The 16,622-nt window shown below is 48.4% G+C and overlaps 1 protein-coding gene across 1 annotated transcript in view; it reads right to left on the minus strand.

Annotated features, from left to right (window-relative positions):
• Positions 1-16,622, minus strand: part of RBM8A (RNA binding motif protein 8A) — a 60,900-nt gene that overhangs the window by 16,686 nt on the left and 27,592 nt on the right. Inside the window, exons 4-5 of the mRNA XM_069652658.1 lie at positions 13,498-13,634; positions 6,512-6,648 (exon numbers count right to left, since the gene is read on the minus strand). Of these exons, the coding sequence (XP_069508759.1) occupies positions 6,512-6,648; positions 13,498-13,634 (274 nt within the window). The remainder of the gene's footprint in view (positions 1-6,511; positions 6,649-13,497; positions 13,635-16,622) is intronic.

The raw sequence follows: 16,622 nt of genomic DNA on the forward strand, positions 1-16,622 counted from the left end.
GGTCCGCCGAGCACACAGCACTATCGGGAGTCTCCTCTTTGACCGGAGCTCCCGGGGCCAACCGCCGGTCACCGGGCGCACAGTCTCCCGGCACTGGTTCCCCGCGCTCGATGGCCACAGCGCGATCGGGGGACCTCGCTCGAGTCCCATTTCACGACCCGCGGTCCAGGACACCAGGGGGTGGGGGGGGGGGGTGTCTCCCTTCTTCCCTGCGCACACTGCGGGATCCGACGCCCACCTCCGGGTCTCTCCGGGCCCCGCTGCAGTCGGGCACGGCAATCCTCTTCTTGGCTGGGCCACCCGCAGCCCGCACTGCTGCAGCAAAACCAGTCGCAGCCGCAGCGACCGATGTTCCAGCGAGACACGGTCAGCTGCCGGCCCTTTGTTCCCTGGCCGCCATCTTGTCCGTCACACGGACCGGGCACCCGTCTTTTAGTTTTTGGCCACACCATCTAGTCCCAGCCACCGCTCGGGTCTTCAGGGCACACAAGTCATGCCACAGCATTCATGCACCCATGGGAGTGCTTTCCGCCCGCAAAAGTCACCAGAATACGCTTGTTGTCACGGATCGCTGTCAGATCTCCAGGAGCTCCCCAAAAGAGCGTCCTCTTACGCGGCCATTAGCCACGCCCACGCAACCTTTTATTCTTGCTGTTTTGAAAATGCTTTACACACAAACACACACACACCACCCTCTACCCTCCCCCGCCCATGAACAGATTTGGATTTTTAGGGCTAGACACGCCCATAGAGAAAATCCAGCAGCTGCCACTTGGCCCACTACACTGACTTACCCGATATCCATGCTTACTGTACTAAAACTTGAATATATCCAGCAAGCTTTGGCTTTTCAATGGGTACGCGTCATATTGGTAACATTACAACTTTGATATATCACTATTTTCTACAAATGGCCTTTTTTTATTTAAAAAAAAAAAAGACCATTTACAAGGTCTTTGCCCTTTCACTGCTAAACAATGACATGTTACTCATCTGTACGTTTTCCTTATTAAAAATTAAGCAATTTAAGGACTGAGTGGAGATAATGTATTGCTTTGAATCAAGTGGGTGCAGGCAGACGTGGTTAATAAGTGTTTATTGCATAGAAGCAGCACGATAGCTGCAAACATTACCTTTCAGACAGATTTTAAGCGCACATGACTGTTGGAAATCATCTAACTGCGACAAGCATTTAGTTAAGACAGCTGCTGGTTTGCAATCCTAGTTTAACTTCTTTAAAGTGCCTTCGTGCACTCGGCACTAAAAAACACTGGTCGCTGCTGGCCACTCAGACAACGTTGATATTCAGACAACGTTGATATTGTTTTCAAGTGCTGCTTGCCTACTCAGCTCTTGCAACAGTAGAGAGGCATAGTATTACAGAGTACATGTCAAGGGTCCGATGCAATGCTGTGTAATAAGGAGTGCAGATTACACAATCAAACTAGTCGCAGGGGTAATTTTCGTCTAAGCGGACTTTTTATACAATACCACGCAACTCAAAACTCAGTATTAATAATGGAGATTGCATTTGGTCTGTTTTGAGGCTTTGTGGCACTACCAATAACAGATATATTGCCACCTGGCTGAGAGATGCTCCATTTACCAAGTAAATTAGGATGCCCACTCTCCAGTGATCCGAACCTGCAGACTTCCAGCTACTCACATTGCCCTGCAGAAGCCACATGAGCCCACAGAGCTATCCCTACCTATATCACTGATGACTTGGAATCCCTTTAGTCAATAAGAGTATTCATTATCAAAGGAAACGCATGCACTCGTTGCTGGGCAGCAACATATAGCCCCATAAAAAAAAAAATATATATATATATATATAGTAAAAGGTATTTGTACTGCACACCGTCACCAACGGAATTGGTAACCAGGCGCTCTGGCGGATCTGCAAACAAGAAGGTGGGATGGGTTAGTAGGTGAAGCGGCAGTAGGATAGTGAGAGGAGTGGTGTTCTGTTGGCAGCTTCAACTCGGTTTACACCGGGTGCAGAGCTTTGGTGCGAGTATCGGATCGATGTCAGTTCTCGTGTGCTGTTGGTGTGGCTTATGTGTTGTTGCAGTGTTGTGAAATGCGTGCGGGTTGTGCGAGAGATGGTTGTGTGAGATTTTTCAGTGAGATAAGTCTGCAGAAATGCAGAGGTTTTTTGTGTTAGTGGGTTGCATGGAGTTTAACATGCTAACATTCAGAACTCTGAATGTGCCGCTCGCGAGTCCTCCCAATCTCACCACAGTGGGCAAAGGGGTTACGCCTGACACGGTTTTAGGTTTGTGTGAGGCGCTCCTTGTGCTGTTCTAATGCTCTCTGTAAGCGTTGGAATTGCTTACAGGTTCTAACCGTTCTATTCTAGCGAGCTCTGTAGGTGTTCTAATGCTGATAGATTGATTAATGTGGGTTGGGAGTCTATTCTCCTCCTTGGGCTGCTGGTGTGGTTTTTATATATATCTATCACAAAGCACACGCACATGTACATGTACATGCCCTGGCAAAACAAGGCATTAACATTACAAGTGATCGGACTTTGAAAATGTACTCACCGCTGTACAGAATGCTATGAAATATGACAACAGTGTGCATGTCAAGACTAACCCTTGCCCTTTTAGCAGCACCCAACTTTGTACACACGCTACAGCTACTATTGCTCACTAGGCGCTGGAGTGTACACTCTGCTCTCTATAGGGACCATGAATAGTAAGGCCGAGATCACTTAAAATTCAAGAACGCTACTGGATATTTTGCCATGAAAGAAAGGCATATTTTAAAGGTACACATTATGTTGTCTCGCAGCATCCTAATTTCTGTATACATTTTATTTTTTTTTAAATCACCTGCCTCACGTCAGCAGAGGTCAGTAGGGTCCAGTGGAGGAAACCATCCCCAAACGCTCTGAAAGGACCCAATCAGGTCCCAGAGCCCCTCCCTGCACAGAATCAGCAAAAGGGGGTGGGGGGGTCGAAAAAGAATTGCATTTTTGTTCTCTGGCCACATTAAAACTCAAATTATAGTCAGGAGCACAAAAACAGGATGATAGGCCTCAAATTGAGCTAACGCAGAAACGGTGCTGCAAGCCACTTTATTCACATTTTAAAACAGAAACTACTTGCAAAAATACCAAAACCATTATAAAGGTCAACCTCCAGCACACAAAAAATCCTAGATAAAACATCATAATGATATCCTATCTGCCATCCAGATTACAATTGAAAGATAATTTAAAAAAGAAAGTCATCTGGCTACGTGTAGGGTGAAGGCAGTCCCTGTAGCGTGCCCTTCCGGGCAGCAAGGGGATGCAACATTTCCAAAGCGTTGAACATAAAGCCCTCAAGCAGCAATCATCAACTGCATGTGAGGCAGGGAATCTTTGACCAGATCAAGGCGACGATTAAAATCAGTGTAATTAAAAAAATATCAGAATAAAAGCGAAAAAAGTGTCTGCATGCTTCCATAGCTAAAGAATATCACTAACCAAAAAGTATAAAACCATTCCATTAGCTGGGTAAGACTACTTAATGCAGACCAAACCCAGTTCCACGTATTATTTAATGGAGCACCCTCCAAAGGGCTTAGAAGCCTGCTCCTCAGCATGCCCATGCATGCCTCACAGGGTAGAGACCTTGGTACTGAGCCATGCCGCCAACCCACTGACGATCCTTGACTGTGCGCTTTGAGAATACAAGGCAGCTAGCACAACCCGCTTCCTTGTGGTCCGGATGGAGCCAGAGGCGCTGGGAGCGTTTGTCCTCCACAAACACGTTCCTCAATCCGCAGCTGGAGCAGAGCTTGATGAGGGAGACTCCCTCCTTTTCCTCAGACATGGTGCAGCATGCAGTGTAGGGCAGACGGCCTTCTGGAATCTTCGATGGAACTCTCAACAATTCTTGCACTTGAGGGGCGTTGAAAGATGCTGACAAACTGATCCATGCTTGCCGGTCAAAGGAGCGAAAGAGAACACAGGCTCTATTTGACAAAAATAGGAACTTTTTATCGAAAAAGCATGAAAAGGCAGAAAAGCCCTGGGAGCAAAACACAAGGACTCCCAACAGTTGAACGTGCTGTAAAAATCTGAAGATGGATGCCAGAGGAGGGGCTTGGGGAGAGGGCAGGCATTGGCTGGGGGTAGTATGCCGGCGGGTGTTGTGGCATCCTCCACTGGCTGGATAATTAGGGAAGCCTGGGTCTCCAGTTTAAAACCTGAATTCTTCAGCCATACGTGACGTTTGAGAAGGGTCGCCTGGGCAAGGACAAGTCCCGCAGTTTTGGCAGACTACGTATTTTTGAGAATATTCTGGGTGACTTGCCACCCCCTCCGCAACCACAGCTAATAGGAGGGTGCGAGCGGGTTCTGGGACATCTGGGACAAGGCCTCACTGAACCTCAATGTAGCCCGCTAGGAGTGTGGCATTGTTGGCAATTTGTGTGGAAAAGGCAGCAGAGGTGGTGCCCTGGTCAGCTGCAGGGTCTCAGTATGTGATCTCATATGTAGGATCCTGGCTACCCGGGCTAGAGTCCTGGACATAAAAAAAACATCCTGGCTAGGGTCCTCTGCGTCATCCAAAAAGACATCTATCAGGGGGTCCTGATGGGATCCCTCCACGGATGAAAATTGAGCACCACGAGAGTGGAGCCTCTGCGATTAAGGAGTAACAGGAATCAAAATCCCTATGTTTTTATTAAATGTCCTCAAACTGGCCTGAGAAATCTATGAACTATGGCATTGTGTTCATGCAAGCTTCAAACTTGTCCCTGGCCCATTCAGAGGAGTCAGATGGATCAGGAGGAGGAATAAGCAGTGGGGATGGAGCTGGGTCCTGATGCAGGGCCTTGGAGAGGAGAGGGTGCTGAAGAATAGTCCTCGGGCAAATTAGAGGCCATCTTGGGGTCTGAAAAGTGCAAACTAGCTGCAGAAAGCTTCTCCTGGAGTTTCGGGAGTGTTTGACGAGTGGACCCCGTCTTTCGGCACAGCTGCGTCTTTTGACACTACCACGTTGGAGGCCGTCAGTTTGCTAACCAAGAAGCTTTAGAGCAATGCGTAGAACGAATAGTTGGGTGCACAGAGGGCACCGAACTGCAAGGCTCAGAAGTCCCCGCAGCAAATTTTGACAGGCCTGCGGGCATAGAAACCTTCCTTTACGGATCCGCTGAGGGAAGGTTAGGGGGGTTGTGTGCTTTAAAGTAGGTAGTATGCGTGTCCCTGTCACTGGGGTGGGACTTCCCCTGTAGCACTGCTGGTGGCATGCTTGTCGGGGCAGGTGACGGACACGTGGGAGCCCGAGAGCTCCACGGTTAGGTAAACAGCCTCCAAATCGCAGCTGCCAACATGTTCCTCGTCTGAGACAGTAGATGAGTGACTCAATCTCGGCCTGCATTACGTAGGCCGGACACCATTTTGTACACCTGTATTTCGGGGTCTTAAACTGAAAGTTTGCAGACTTTACAGTGACACTCGTGATCACGAGGGAGACACCATTTGAAACAGCAATGGGAGTCTTTCCAAGGGAATTTGCTATTGCATGACGGGCAGAACTTAAGGCGTCCTCTACATAGCAGAGTGAAACAGCAGCCAGATCAAAAGAAAGGAGAGAGAAAGGGTAAATAAAAGGCATTCTCAAGAGAAGACAATACAAACAGGGCTGTAAAGGCCAGGCCGAAGGGCCAATGCCGCGTGGGAAACAGTGTTGAGCACTCTAGGATGGATCGTCGGCAGACATTATCAGGCGAACAGCCGTCGAGTAGTCGAAGGAAAACGAATCTCCAAAGAACAGGAAATCGGCAATATAAAACTCTTTACAAGCTCTGCATTATGTGCAACCGACTAGTTAGGCGGGAAAAAAAAAAACAAATCTGGTGGGACCTCGAAAGGCTTTTGAGTACACTACATGTCACGTTAGGGATAGCGTTAGCCGCGATTAGCACTACATGTCGAACTATATGCACAGCATGTGATTCGAAGCAGATTCACAAGCATCCGAAACAAACTTATCAAGATAAAAAGTATCAAGTGTACACAGTCACAGCTTCTGGAAAAAGGCAAAGCATGAACTTCTATTCTTAACGAATATAAGAATCTCAGCATTCTTTAGCGCGGGGGAGAAACTACACATCACAAGCCCTTAACCAAGGGTAAAGTGAGCAGGTGTACACTGAATGTGAGGAAGCACTAGGGCAGGCATAAACGGGGTGGTGGGGCATTACCTGCCAGCAGAGTCTCAGAGCTGTTGACTGCACTACAGTAGCATATAGCTCAAACAAATCTGACCGGGTCATAGTATTTATCAAGTTGTCTTTCTCCAAGGTCCAATCTCAGTTCTAGGGTTGCCAGCTCCAGCAGTGCATCTACCAAAAATGATGGTCCATCTTTATATACCAGAAACACTTTGCCATCAATCACTTTAAGCAACATTGTATTGGAAATTGCAGCGCTACACAGTTCATACATAATTTCTGCCCCAAGAGGTTGCTGCAGTGCATATTTTTTAAATGTTCGAAGGAGAATTCTTACCTTCGCTTTCCTTTCGGTGGCCCTCTGACAAATCCCCAATCTACGTTGATCGGTTGACCCATGAGATCCTGAGCATTCAGGCCCTCCATGGCTGCCAGGGCCTCCTTATAGGTTTCATATTCAACAAGTGCATACCCCTGTTACAAAGGTGAGAAGGTGGGATGAAGCAAACAATAACAGTCAATCTTCCAGCAGATAAAATATAAATTACTAGCCTGTCGAGGTTTATCAAAAACAAAGAAAAACTTTTCTGGGATGATTGGTGCTACCATATGGAACAAGTTTCACACCTGTAAGTATTGTTCTCCAGCAGGGATTCACATGCTCATGAATATTCCCGGTCATCAGGCCGGGAAGCCTCGGTAAAAGAAAAAACAGTTTCACTTACATGCTGTATTTCTCCTCTATCTGGGTCATACTGCCCCCAGCCAATGACTGCCATCTCCCTAAGCCCCTCCTCTGGCAGCCATCTTCAGATTTGGTAAGCCCGCAAATTGGCAGTATGACCAAGAAGAGCCGCAGAAGGGACAGCGGGAGGGTGCGCATGTGGATCCATGCCAGACCCATGCTGGAGAACAATAGTTACAGGTAAGTAACTTGTTTCTTCTCCAGCATGGGGGTCTGGCATGGATTCACATGCTCATGAGTAAAGAATACATAGCAGTATTACACAACCACAGAAGGTGGCAAGGCTCAACAGAAGCAATTACTCTTTACCTCCAGAAGAGGCTCACCTTCAAGCGAACAGGTTGCGTAACTCTGCATGGCCAACCCTGAACATCTCTCTGGCATCACCGTCGACGCCATGTAGCAGCCCTGCAGATGTCCAGCAGCGCCACACCAGACAGGAACGCCGTTGTCACAGTGATCGCACTGGTGGAGTGGCCTCTCGGATGGCCAGGCAGCGGTCGTTTTGCCAACTGATGAGTGTGTGATACAGCCGGAGTGTCACCTGGAGATGGAAGCCTTGGACAAGGCCATCCCATGGTTCACACGATCAAAGTTCACGAATAGTTGAGACGTCTTCCAGAAACTCTTTGTGCGTGCCACATTGAACTTCAGAGCACAAGCCACATCCAGCGAGTGCAAAGTCCTTTCAGCTGGCAACTAAGGTTTCGGAAAGTACACAGGCAACACCAAAGGCTCGTTGAGGTGGAATTCCGACGGAACCTTGGGCATGAAGGAGGGGTGCGTCCGCAGCACCACTCGTGTGTCGTGAAAAGTCAGATACGGCTATTTGCAGGACAGGACCTGGATCTCACCTGACCTCCTGGCAGAGGTGATGGCCACGAAAAAAGCAGTTTCCCATGAGAGGAACTTAAGAGGGGCCTGATGCATAGGCTCAAACCCCCACCCCCCGCCCCCTCCCAATGAGCCACGTCAGTACCATGTTGCGTTCCCATGCCGGTTCAGGCGCCTTCACCAGTGGGAACGATCGAAACAGTCCTTTGAGGAACTCTTTGAAGAGACGGTGGGACCAAAGAGAATATCATCCTGAGGCCTGGTGTAGCGTGAGATCGCCACCAGATGCACCCTGATAGAGGTGTGCGCCAGCCCCGTCTTGGCAAAGGACAACAAGTACGGACGAATCTGCGGGGCCGTGACTCCGGCACCACGTAGCATAATACTTCCACTTGTGCCCATAGCACTTAAGAGTTGACGACACTCTGGCAAGGACCTCCCTGCAGTCGGCCAGCACCTCGTACCCTCTGAACACCAAGGCAGCAGGAGCCAAGTCCTCAGGTTCAGGGACCCAGGGTTGTGATGCATGATTGCGCCTCCTTCTCTGGTGAGCAGATCCGTCGACCACCGGCAGCTTGACCCGGGGTGGCGTTGACAGGCTGAAACCGTCCGGGTACCAAAATCTGCCTCGCCCATGCCAGGGCGACGAGGATAGTTTTGCATCTGCACTGTTTTGAGTTGATTGATGGCTCACAACAGGAGAGACAAGGGAGGTAACACGTACAGGAACAGGCCTTCCCACAGGAAGGAGAACGCGTCCCCCATGCTCCTAGGCTGGTGGAACCTGCAGCCGAATTTCTGGCATCTGGAAATCATCGCTGTTGCAGACATATCAATCTGGGGTCTGCCCCCACCTGAGGAAGAGGCGGTCCGGTCCACTTGATCCTGTCGAAGTTCCCATTTGAAGCAGGCACGCAGCTCCCTGCTGAGGGAGTCAGCGATGGTGTGACTTCCGCCAGGTGAAAAGGGATGAGGAACATCTCTTGGGCGACTGCCGAGTGCCATAAGTCCTGCGCCCCTCCCTCTCTGGAGAGTGCTGGGGATATGGTTCACCACCCCCCCCGCTTCATGGTGGTGTTGTCTGAAGACCCTCACCACTTTTCCCTTGAGGAACAGAAGGAACGACTTGAGAGCCCAGAACACTGCCCGGAGCTCCAGGACATTGATGTGGAGATACATCCCTTCCAGCAGACACAGGCCTCGGCGTGGCTACGTCTGCTGTGGGCTCCCCAGCCCTCCAGGGAAGCGTCCGTGGTGACAGTCTCCTGCCCCCGGCGATGTTGTAGTGTACGCCCCACCATATTATCGCTGAACGAACTTGTCGAGAGCAATCCTGTCTGCGAAGCTTCCGGACACCTGGATCCATCGAGCGTCCAGGAACTCCTGAAAGGGTCGCACCCGCAACCTGCAGAGCCGGATCAGGTAGAAGCACAACGACATCATGCCAAGCAGCAACTTGATGGTCAGCACTGCAGTGGTCTTCAGTGCCAACAGCCATTGCACCTTGCCCAGCAAGGCCGCTATCCTCTCCTCTGAGGGAGCCACCAGGCAGGAGACTGTTTAGTCTGGCCTCCAACAACAGCGTGTTCTGCAATGGTATCAAGTAGGATTTTGGACAGTTGATGGAGAACCCCAGATCAGTCGGCAGCCGGACGGTCCTCTCCGTGTGTTCGATGGCTACTTACCTTGACTTGGCCCGGATGAGCCAGTAGTCGAGCTGCGGGTACACGTGTACCCACTGTAGATGCAGATGGGCTGCCACTGGTGCCAGGCACTTCGTCACTCTGGGTGTTGACTTCAGTCGGAAGGAGGGGGGGGGGTGCCTTGAATTAGTAGTGCCTCCCCTGTACTAGGAAGCGCAGAACTTCTATGAGTCTCATGATTGGGGACATGGAAGTATGCATCCTCCAGATCAAAGAACGCCAAGAAGTCTCCTTCCTCCAGATGGCAGAGCATGTGCTGCAACCTGACCATCCTTAATGTTTGGTAGCTGATGAGACGCTGCAGGTCTAGAATGGGCCTCCAGCCCCCGGTTTACCAAGAAGTATCTGGAGTAGACTCCGGAACCCTGGAGTCACTTTGGAACCAGCTCCATCGGCCCTTTTCTTAACATGCCCCATTTTGCCTACAGGAGTCAAGGATGTGCTGCTCCTCCCGGGCCAACAAGGTATCCGCGGATACTTCTGCTGGAACGCGAGTGTCTGTGGGCAAGATTGTCCATCACTCATCGGTCGATGGAGATCTTCCGGCCTTCCACCGAGGTGCATGGGTGGGGGACCGAAGTCTTGGCCGGTTCAATCTTGCTCGAGGGCCTGCGTGCCACCTTGGGGGAGGCGTCGGCCACCTCCACCAAAAGCCTTGTAACGATCTCTGTAGGCCACCTGGGTCATGGACCGGGAGGGTTGATGGTATGAAGAGGACCCTGTGGCAAAACCTTTCGACGATCTGCCAGACTTCCCACCGGAGGACCGAAAGGAATGGCGGTGTTGAAGTATGTTTAGAGCACAGGCTGTCTCTGTGTCGGTCTTAATGGCCTGCAACGACACGATGCCTTCCGAATGAGGTTGTCCCCGTCGAAGGGCATGCCCAGCACCCTCGTCTGGACCTGCTGACGGAAGATGGTGGCCTTCAGCCAGCCACGACGACAGAGGCAGACACAGTTTCTCCCATCTGTCGGAAACCTGTGTCCGCGACATCCAGGGCCACCGTGATGGCATGGTCTGATGCAACCTCCACCTCCTGGAGGATGGACAGCGCCTTGACCCGCTTGTCATCTGGTAGGAACTGCAGCAACAGGGCCATCTTATACCACAGCTCCCTGTCGTACCTGGCCAGGATTGCAAGTGTGTTGGCCGCCTTGACTGTTGATGCCACCGAGTAGATCACCTTTCTTCCTATAGCATCTAACTTCTTCCTCTCGCTATCCGGTGGAACGAAGGATGATGAGGGGTTAGACTACGTCTTTCTTACTGCTGAAACCGGAGTCTGGGGAAGGCTGTGAGCGAAGGCAATTGGGTGCGGACTCCGGCACCCAGTACTTTTTCTCCAGCCTATAGCTCTTGGCCGGAGCTGGATTTCTCATCAAAGATAGGCCCTCCTCCCAAACATCCAGGAAAGGCACCGCCAAGACGTGTTTCTCTTGGCCTCACGCCGTTTGTATAAAAACCTTCCTTTTTGGTCTCTTCTGGAGTCCGTAGGAAGTGTTCGGAAGCTCTGGCGACCATGGCATGGAACAATCCCACCTTGCCCGGGGAGAAGACCATGGCTGCGGAGAGTTGTCCGTGTCCATAGTCGCTGTGTCCATCCCTGTGTCTCTAAGGGGGCATGGGAGGGAAACAAGTGTGGAGGCAGATGAAGCAGCACCCTATACTGCCACCTCTTTCACCAGAGGCTGGTCCAGAGCCGCCAGGGCCGGCTGTGTCGTCGGCACCCTTTTCGGAATATCCGACACCAGGGTGTGTAGGGTCGAAAGAATGTCCAACAATACATCCCTTGGAGGGTTTGGGGCAGCAGGCCTACAGAGGACCACGCCGTCATGACATTTCCGCCATCTGCATTTCCGCCGTCCCACTCAGCATTTCTGCCGTCGGCGTCCCCCACGTCCTCCTGGACAGTGTGTAGTGACACCTGGTCCTCCTAGTCTAAGGAAGAAATATCTGTGCCCTGGAGTACAGAAGCCCCCTCTCCCCCAGACCCCTTTTTTGCATCCCCAGGGGTCGGGCTTAGGGATGGCATCCTTTTCTCTGGGGTCCTCGCCACCAGCTTGGCCGAGGCCTCCTGCCTCAGGGGTAGGAGCACACTGGGCATTGCCGGGGATACCTGGACTGGGTCAGCATCCTTGGCCTTCGAGAGGGCTGCCACCACCAACTCCATCATTGATTACATCACCTGGGACAGGTTGTCCAACTTTTCCTGCGCTTTCGGCTAGTCTGGGTTTTCCCGCATCTTCGACGGAGGCAGATCAAGATTAGCACGCCCTGCCCATCACGGGCCTCGCTTTCGCTGCGACCCCGACGGAAACAGACTCCCAGCGCTTGGCCTGGTCTTAGGGCCCCCGCGGATGGAGTGCCCTCAAAAGACTTAGGAGCTCACGGCTCGGACTGGCCGGTCCTGGATGAGGCATGCCCCTGCTTGCCGCACAGGGCAGAGGCCTTGACGGCTGGCGACATGGCTCAGCTACTGTGGCGATCCTTCATGGTTCGTTTGAAGAACCCGAGGCAAATTTCACAAACCGCTTCCCTGTGATTCGGATGGAGACAGAGGCACTGAAGGGGTTTGTCCTGCACAAGCGCAGTCTGCAGCTGGAGCAGAGCTTGAAAAGGAAACTCCTCTCTTCTGACATGGTCCTAAGTGCGGAGTAGGCATCATTGCCCTCTGGAATTTTCGATGAAACTGCAACGATTCTTGCCCTTTTGGGGCGTTGAAATTCACTGACCAACGAGTCCCTGCTTGTCGGCCAAAGCAGCGAAAGAGCACACAGGCTCCATTTGAACAAAAATAGAACTTTGTATCGAAAAAAAGCACGAAAACGTAGGAAATCTCACAGAGAACACCACAAGGACTCCCAACACTTGAACGTGTGGTAAACATTTGAAGATGGCTGCCAGAGGAGGGGCTTAGGGAGAGGGCAGTCATTGACTGGGGGCAGTATGACCCAGAGCTCAGCGATTGGTTTAAAGGAGAAATACAGTTTGTAAGTGAAAGTGAAACTTTTTTTTCCCTTTTATCGAGGATTCCCAGCCCGACGATGAGAAATATTCATGATCATGTGAACCCATGCTGGAGAAGTGTACCTACAGAGTGCATATACTGACTTTTAGTTGTACCAGAAATGGTCCAGTATAATTTTTAATAATTAGCGAAGTACAAACGTACAAAGGGAAATCCTTAGACTAGTAATCCTTAAATACTCTATTTAAGGAGGAGACCGTGTTTTGGAAAGAAACATACATGGGCAAACACGGCAGTCAGTGGTTCTAGCACCTGCAACTTTCCACCCCACTCATCCGTTGAAGCATCCCTCTCAATATTCCTGTGCATCCTTGAACTCTATTCCAACCCCCTAAGAATAACAAAATAAAATTAAACGTTTCCCTTCAGCTCCACCTCCTCCTCATTGGAAGATACCTCTTCACCGTGTGAAAAATCCATCTACCAAGCTATCATTGTTATTATACAGATATTCCGGTATAAAAATATTCCTTTCCTGACCTAGGCCTGTTTGCATTGTCCCCTGGTCAATACAAACAGGCATGGGAAATTAATATTTGTAGCATGGGAAATTAATATTTGGAGCAGGACATCTGTGTAACAGTGATAGCAGGGTAGATGACGTTTCGCACAGCGTGGGGGTTTATCTTTCTTTGTGAAGGAGATGTAGGTCAAGGGAAACTTGGATGCATCATTGCCGGTGGATTTTTGTTTTGGGTGATTAAAGAGTATAAAGAGTTCAAGGCGGAGCAGAGAACTAAATCAAGGCTGCTCAAGGATATTGTGAAGGATGCAACAAGGGATTAGTGGGGTGGAAAGTAGTCTGTGATAGAAGCAGTCCGGTAAGAAGAGGGAGGAATTCACCTTCATCTATGATGAATTTTCTAAATGGAACTAATGTACTGTATCGCAACCCCAATAAAGACAAATTATATTTTAATTTAAATGTAAACTCCACTGAAAGACTCGGGTATTAGAGGCCCAACCAACCATACTTTTGGCAAAGTAATGTGTGCAGTGATTTTGTTTCTTACCTTCAAATAACCAGTTCTTCTATCTAGATTTAAGTGGATGTTTTTGATCTCTCCGAACTCTGCAAACTTGTCATGTATGTCTTCCTCTGTGGCTTCCTCGTGAACACCAGTCACAAACAGAATCCAGCCTTCAACCGCTAAACAATAGAAAAGAGAAAAACGGATACTTCACTCAAACAGTCAAATTAACCAAGATCTCAAATCACACGCTCTGTAAAAAGCATGCAAAAAAAAGCCTCAAACAAACTGGTTTCCTGGGTAAAGAGCAAAAATTGACCAATGGAAAAAGATGAGTCACGAAGGTCCCTGTAGTTGAAGATGACAGAAGAGCAAGAAAGCCACACTTCTGGTAGCTCATGTCACTGTCCCTCGAAGATGGTCAATGCTGGTGTTCCCCAAGTTTTCTCTACCTTCCACTTCCCAATGGGAACACCACAAGGATGAGGAAGGTATGAAACTATAGCATCCACCACACTGTCTACTAACATAAAACCGCTGCGTGTTTTCATGAGGAGAGCATCAAGAACCCTACCTCCTCCTCAAGACCCTGGGAGAACAGCAGCCAAACCAAAAAGATTTCCCTACCAGTGAAGGGGTGGGGACCCCCTCCTTACATGTACGGATATTGAAAAAGGGGGACGGGGCAGGAGTTTGACCGGATGGATGTTTTATAACTGGCAAAACAAACACTGACTTAGACAGTAGCAGGAGAAAGGTAGCTATCCCCGCCTCAGAATAAAATATGACTGGGGAGCAACATCATTCTGTCCTCCTCCTCTCTTATTTAGCAGCAGTACTTGCAAAGGGAAACACTACCTCCTCCCCACCTGACCACCCATTTACAATGACAAAGTTTACCCCCTCCATTTAACTTTTTTACTGCCAGACGAACAGGAGCTGTAACACTTACACCAAGTTCCAGGTTTCCTGTGGAAACCAAGGAAGACTTCAGGAGGACAAGCAGGAAACTGTCAGAAGAGCTCATGCAGGGAAATGGCCCTCAATGTTTTAAAGACAAAGCCGCACCAGCGAGACCAAGAAATCGGAGCATCAGTATGCAGTCCAGGACCTATGCAAGAGTCAGTCCTCAACGGATAAGAGAAGCAAAGAATGAAGAGCATCTGCAAGTCAAAGAGTGAGCAGAGGAGAGCTCAGAGGCTCACAAGATCTGGAGTCCTAGAAATACCAAATGAGCCACAGAAGCTTCAGAGGTAAAGGAATGCCAGTTATAGGCCTGCAAGTCGAAAGGGGGAGCTGAACAAAGGAATCGGGCCCCGGAAAGTGTCAGAGAAAAAGTGAGACTATACATGAATGTGAAAGCAAGCCGAGTGCTACAAACGCCTAAAGCCGTGTCATAGCCAAGAAGTGCCAAATCCCTAAATTCATACTAGGTTGGTACTGCATGCCAAATGCTGTGACAGAGCAAAGAGCGCTAGATGTCTAGGTGCATTGTGAGCTGTGCACTATATGCCATAGACTGTCCAGGAGAGCGAGGTAGGGTACTAGATCCCTGGGAGCTACAAGAAGTGAGCTGGGCACTATACCCCGAGAACATACCAAGAGGCGTAACAAGAAGCCCTAGAGCTGCTTAGACAAATAAACAGAATAAGACCAATATGCCAGCTATTAGAGAGAGCACCCTTGCTAGACTTATTTATTCCCACTCTTAAACATTAGACAGTCAAATCACTTTATTCTGCAAAAAGCACTAAAATGTTTACAGCAGCAGAGCAAATAAAAATAAAAGACAGTACGGGAGGAATATTTAAAATATATGTAAAAAACAGAGCATGCATTTCATGAATTGCACTGAATTCCCTCAACCATTATTCTTTAAATGTATCATATTTCATATAAAAACTGACCAACTCTCAGGTGAACATACAGATACAAAAGGTTAGAAAACCCCAAGATCCATCCAATATATATTGTTCTTCACATAGAATGTGTTCAACCAATTAACAAATAGAGCCCTAAAAACCATGTTAAAATAAAGATGGAGTCTAAAAAGCAAAGGTAGATCATGCTCCCAGCCCCTTAGATGCTCAGCAGCCTTACTGGTATCCTTTTTGTGCCTCGTCAAAAATGTAAGGCTGAAGTTGGGCAAACCAGAAAAAACATGGCACATGAATAACCACAACTTTAGAAATAGTGACCCTTTTACTTTATAGACATCCCCCATGCCCTTGAGGTGTTTATCCAGTTACCCATCCAGAAAAGAATACAATTAATTTGGTTTGGCTAATAAAATCAACCTTTCAAATTTACATATATCACATGATTCATTTCAATTCATTTAAAACAGCAACAATACATTTTACATACAAATAATCACCTTTAAAATCATTGGTTCATTCCAACTCATTGTACACATTTCTTTTTCACCATTTTGTTAATTCAAGTATTAACCATATTTACAGATATTGCTTTCCACAAGCTCTAAAAGTTATCCTTCTCCAACTTGTACTATTGCAATTCTCACTGCCAGTTGCTTACTAGAGAATAGAATCTGCCATATTTCGTCCGAATTAGCTGACCTGTGAAGTCGGAGTGTTGTACTAAAATACACATTTCTTTGTAATACTAATCCAGCACAGTCAACAATCATGTTTCAATGTTTCCCTCTGCGATGAGCCCTGACAAAATCGGCAAAAATTAGATTCTTTAGATATTAAACCTCGTCTTGCTAGGATATCTCTGGTATGCCACAAGTTCAGACTAAAGCGTAAATACAACATTCTCATTTTGGGTGATCAACATTTCTCCAGATAATCTGACATAGCTCTAAAGAGCTATCAAAATCTTTGTAGGTCGTACACTTGTCTATTTCGAATTCAGTCAAATTGGTACAATTTCAGTTTTGCCCTATTGGGATTCTCTGATAAAAGTCTTATAGATACATCTGCGTCTGCTAAGGTATTTAATGTATAGTCTGGCCATTTTTATGGAAATTTGTTTCAATTAAATTAAATGATGAGCCATCACACTTAGTACATTTTGTTGTCCAAGACCAAGCAAGCATTTTCGTAAAAGGCTACACATTTTCCACATTATATGAGCCGTTAATGACAACAGACCTAGTTCAAAAAACGTAAAATAGACAATGGTGTACATTTTGGTAAATT

Source organism: Ambystoma mexicanum, chromosome 1p (genome assembly GCF_040938575.1).
Source record: "Ambystoma mexicanum isolate Mex_15411 chromosome 1p, UKY_AmexF1_1, whole genome shotgun sequence".
Taxonomy (NCBI): Eukaryota; Metazoa; Chordata; class Amphibia; order Caudata; family Ambystomatidae; genus Ambystoma; species Ambystoma mexicanum.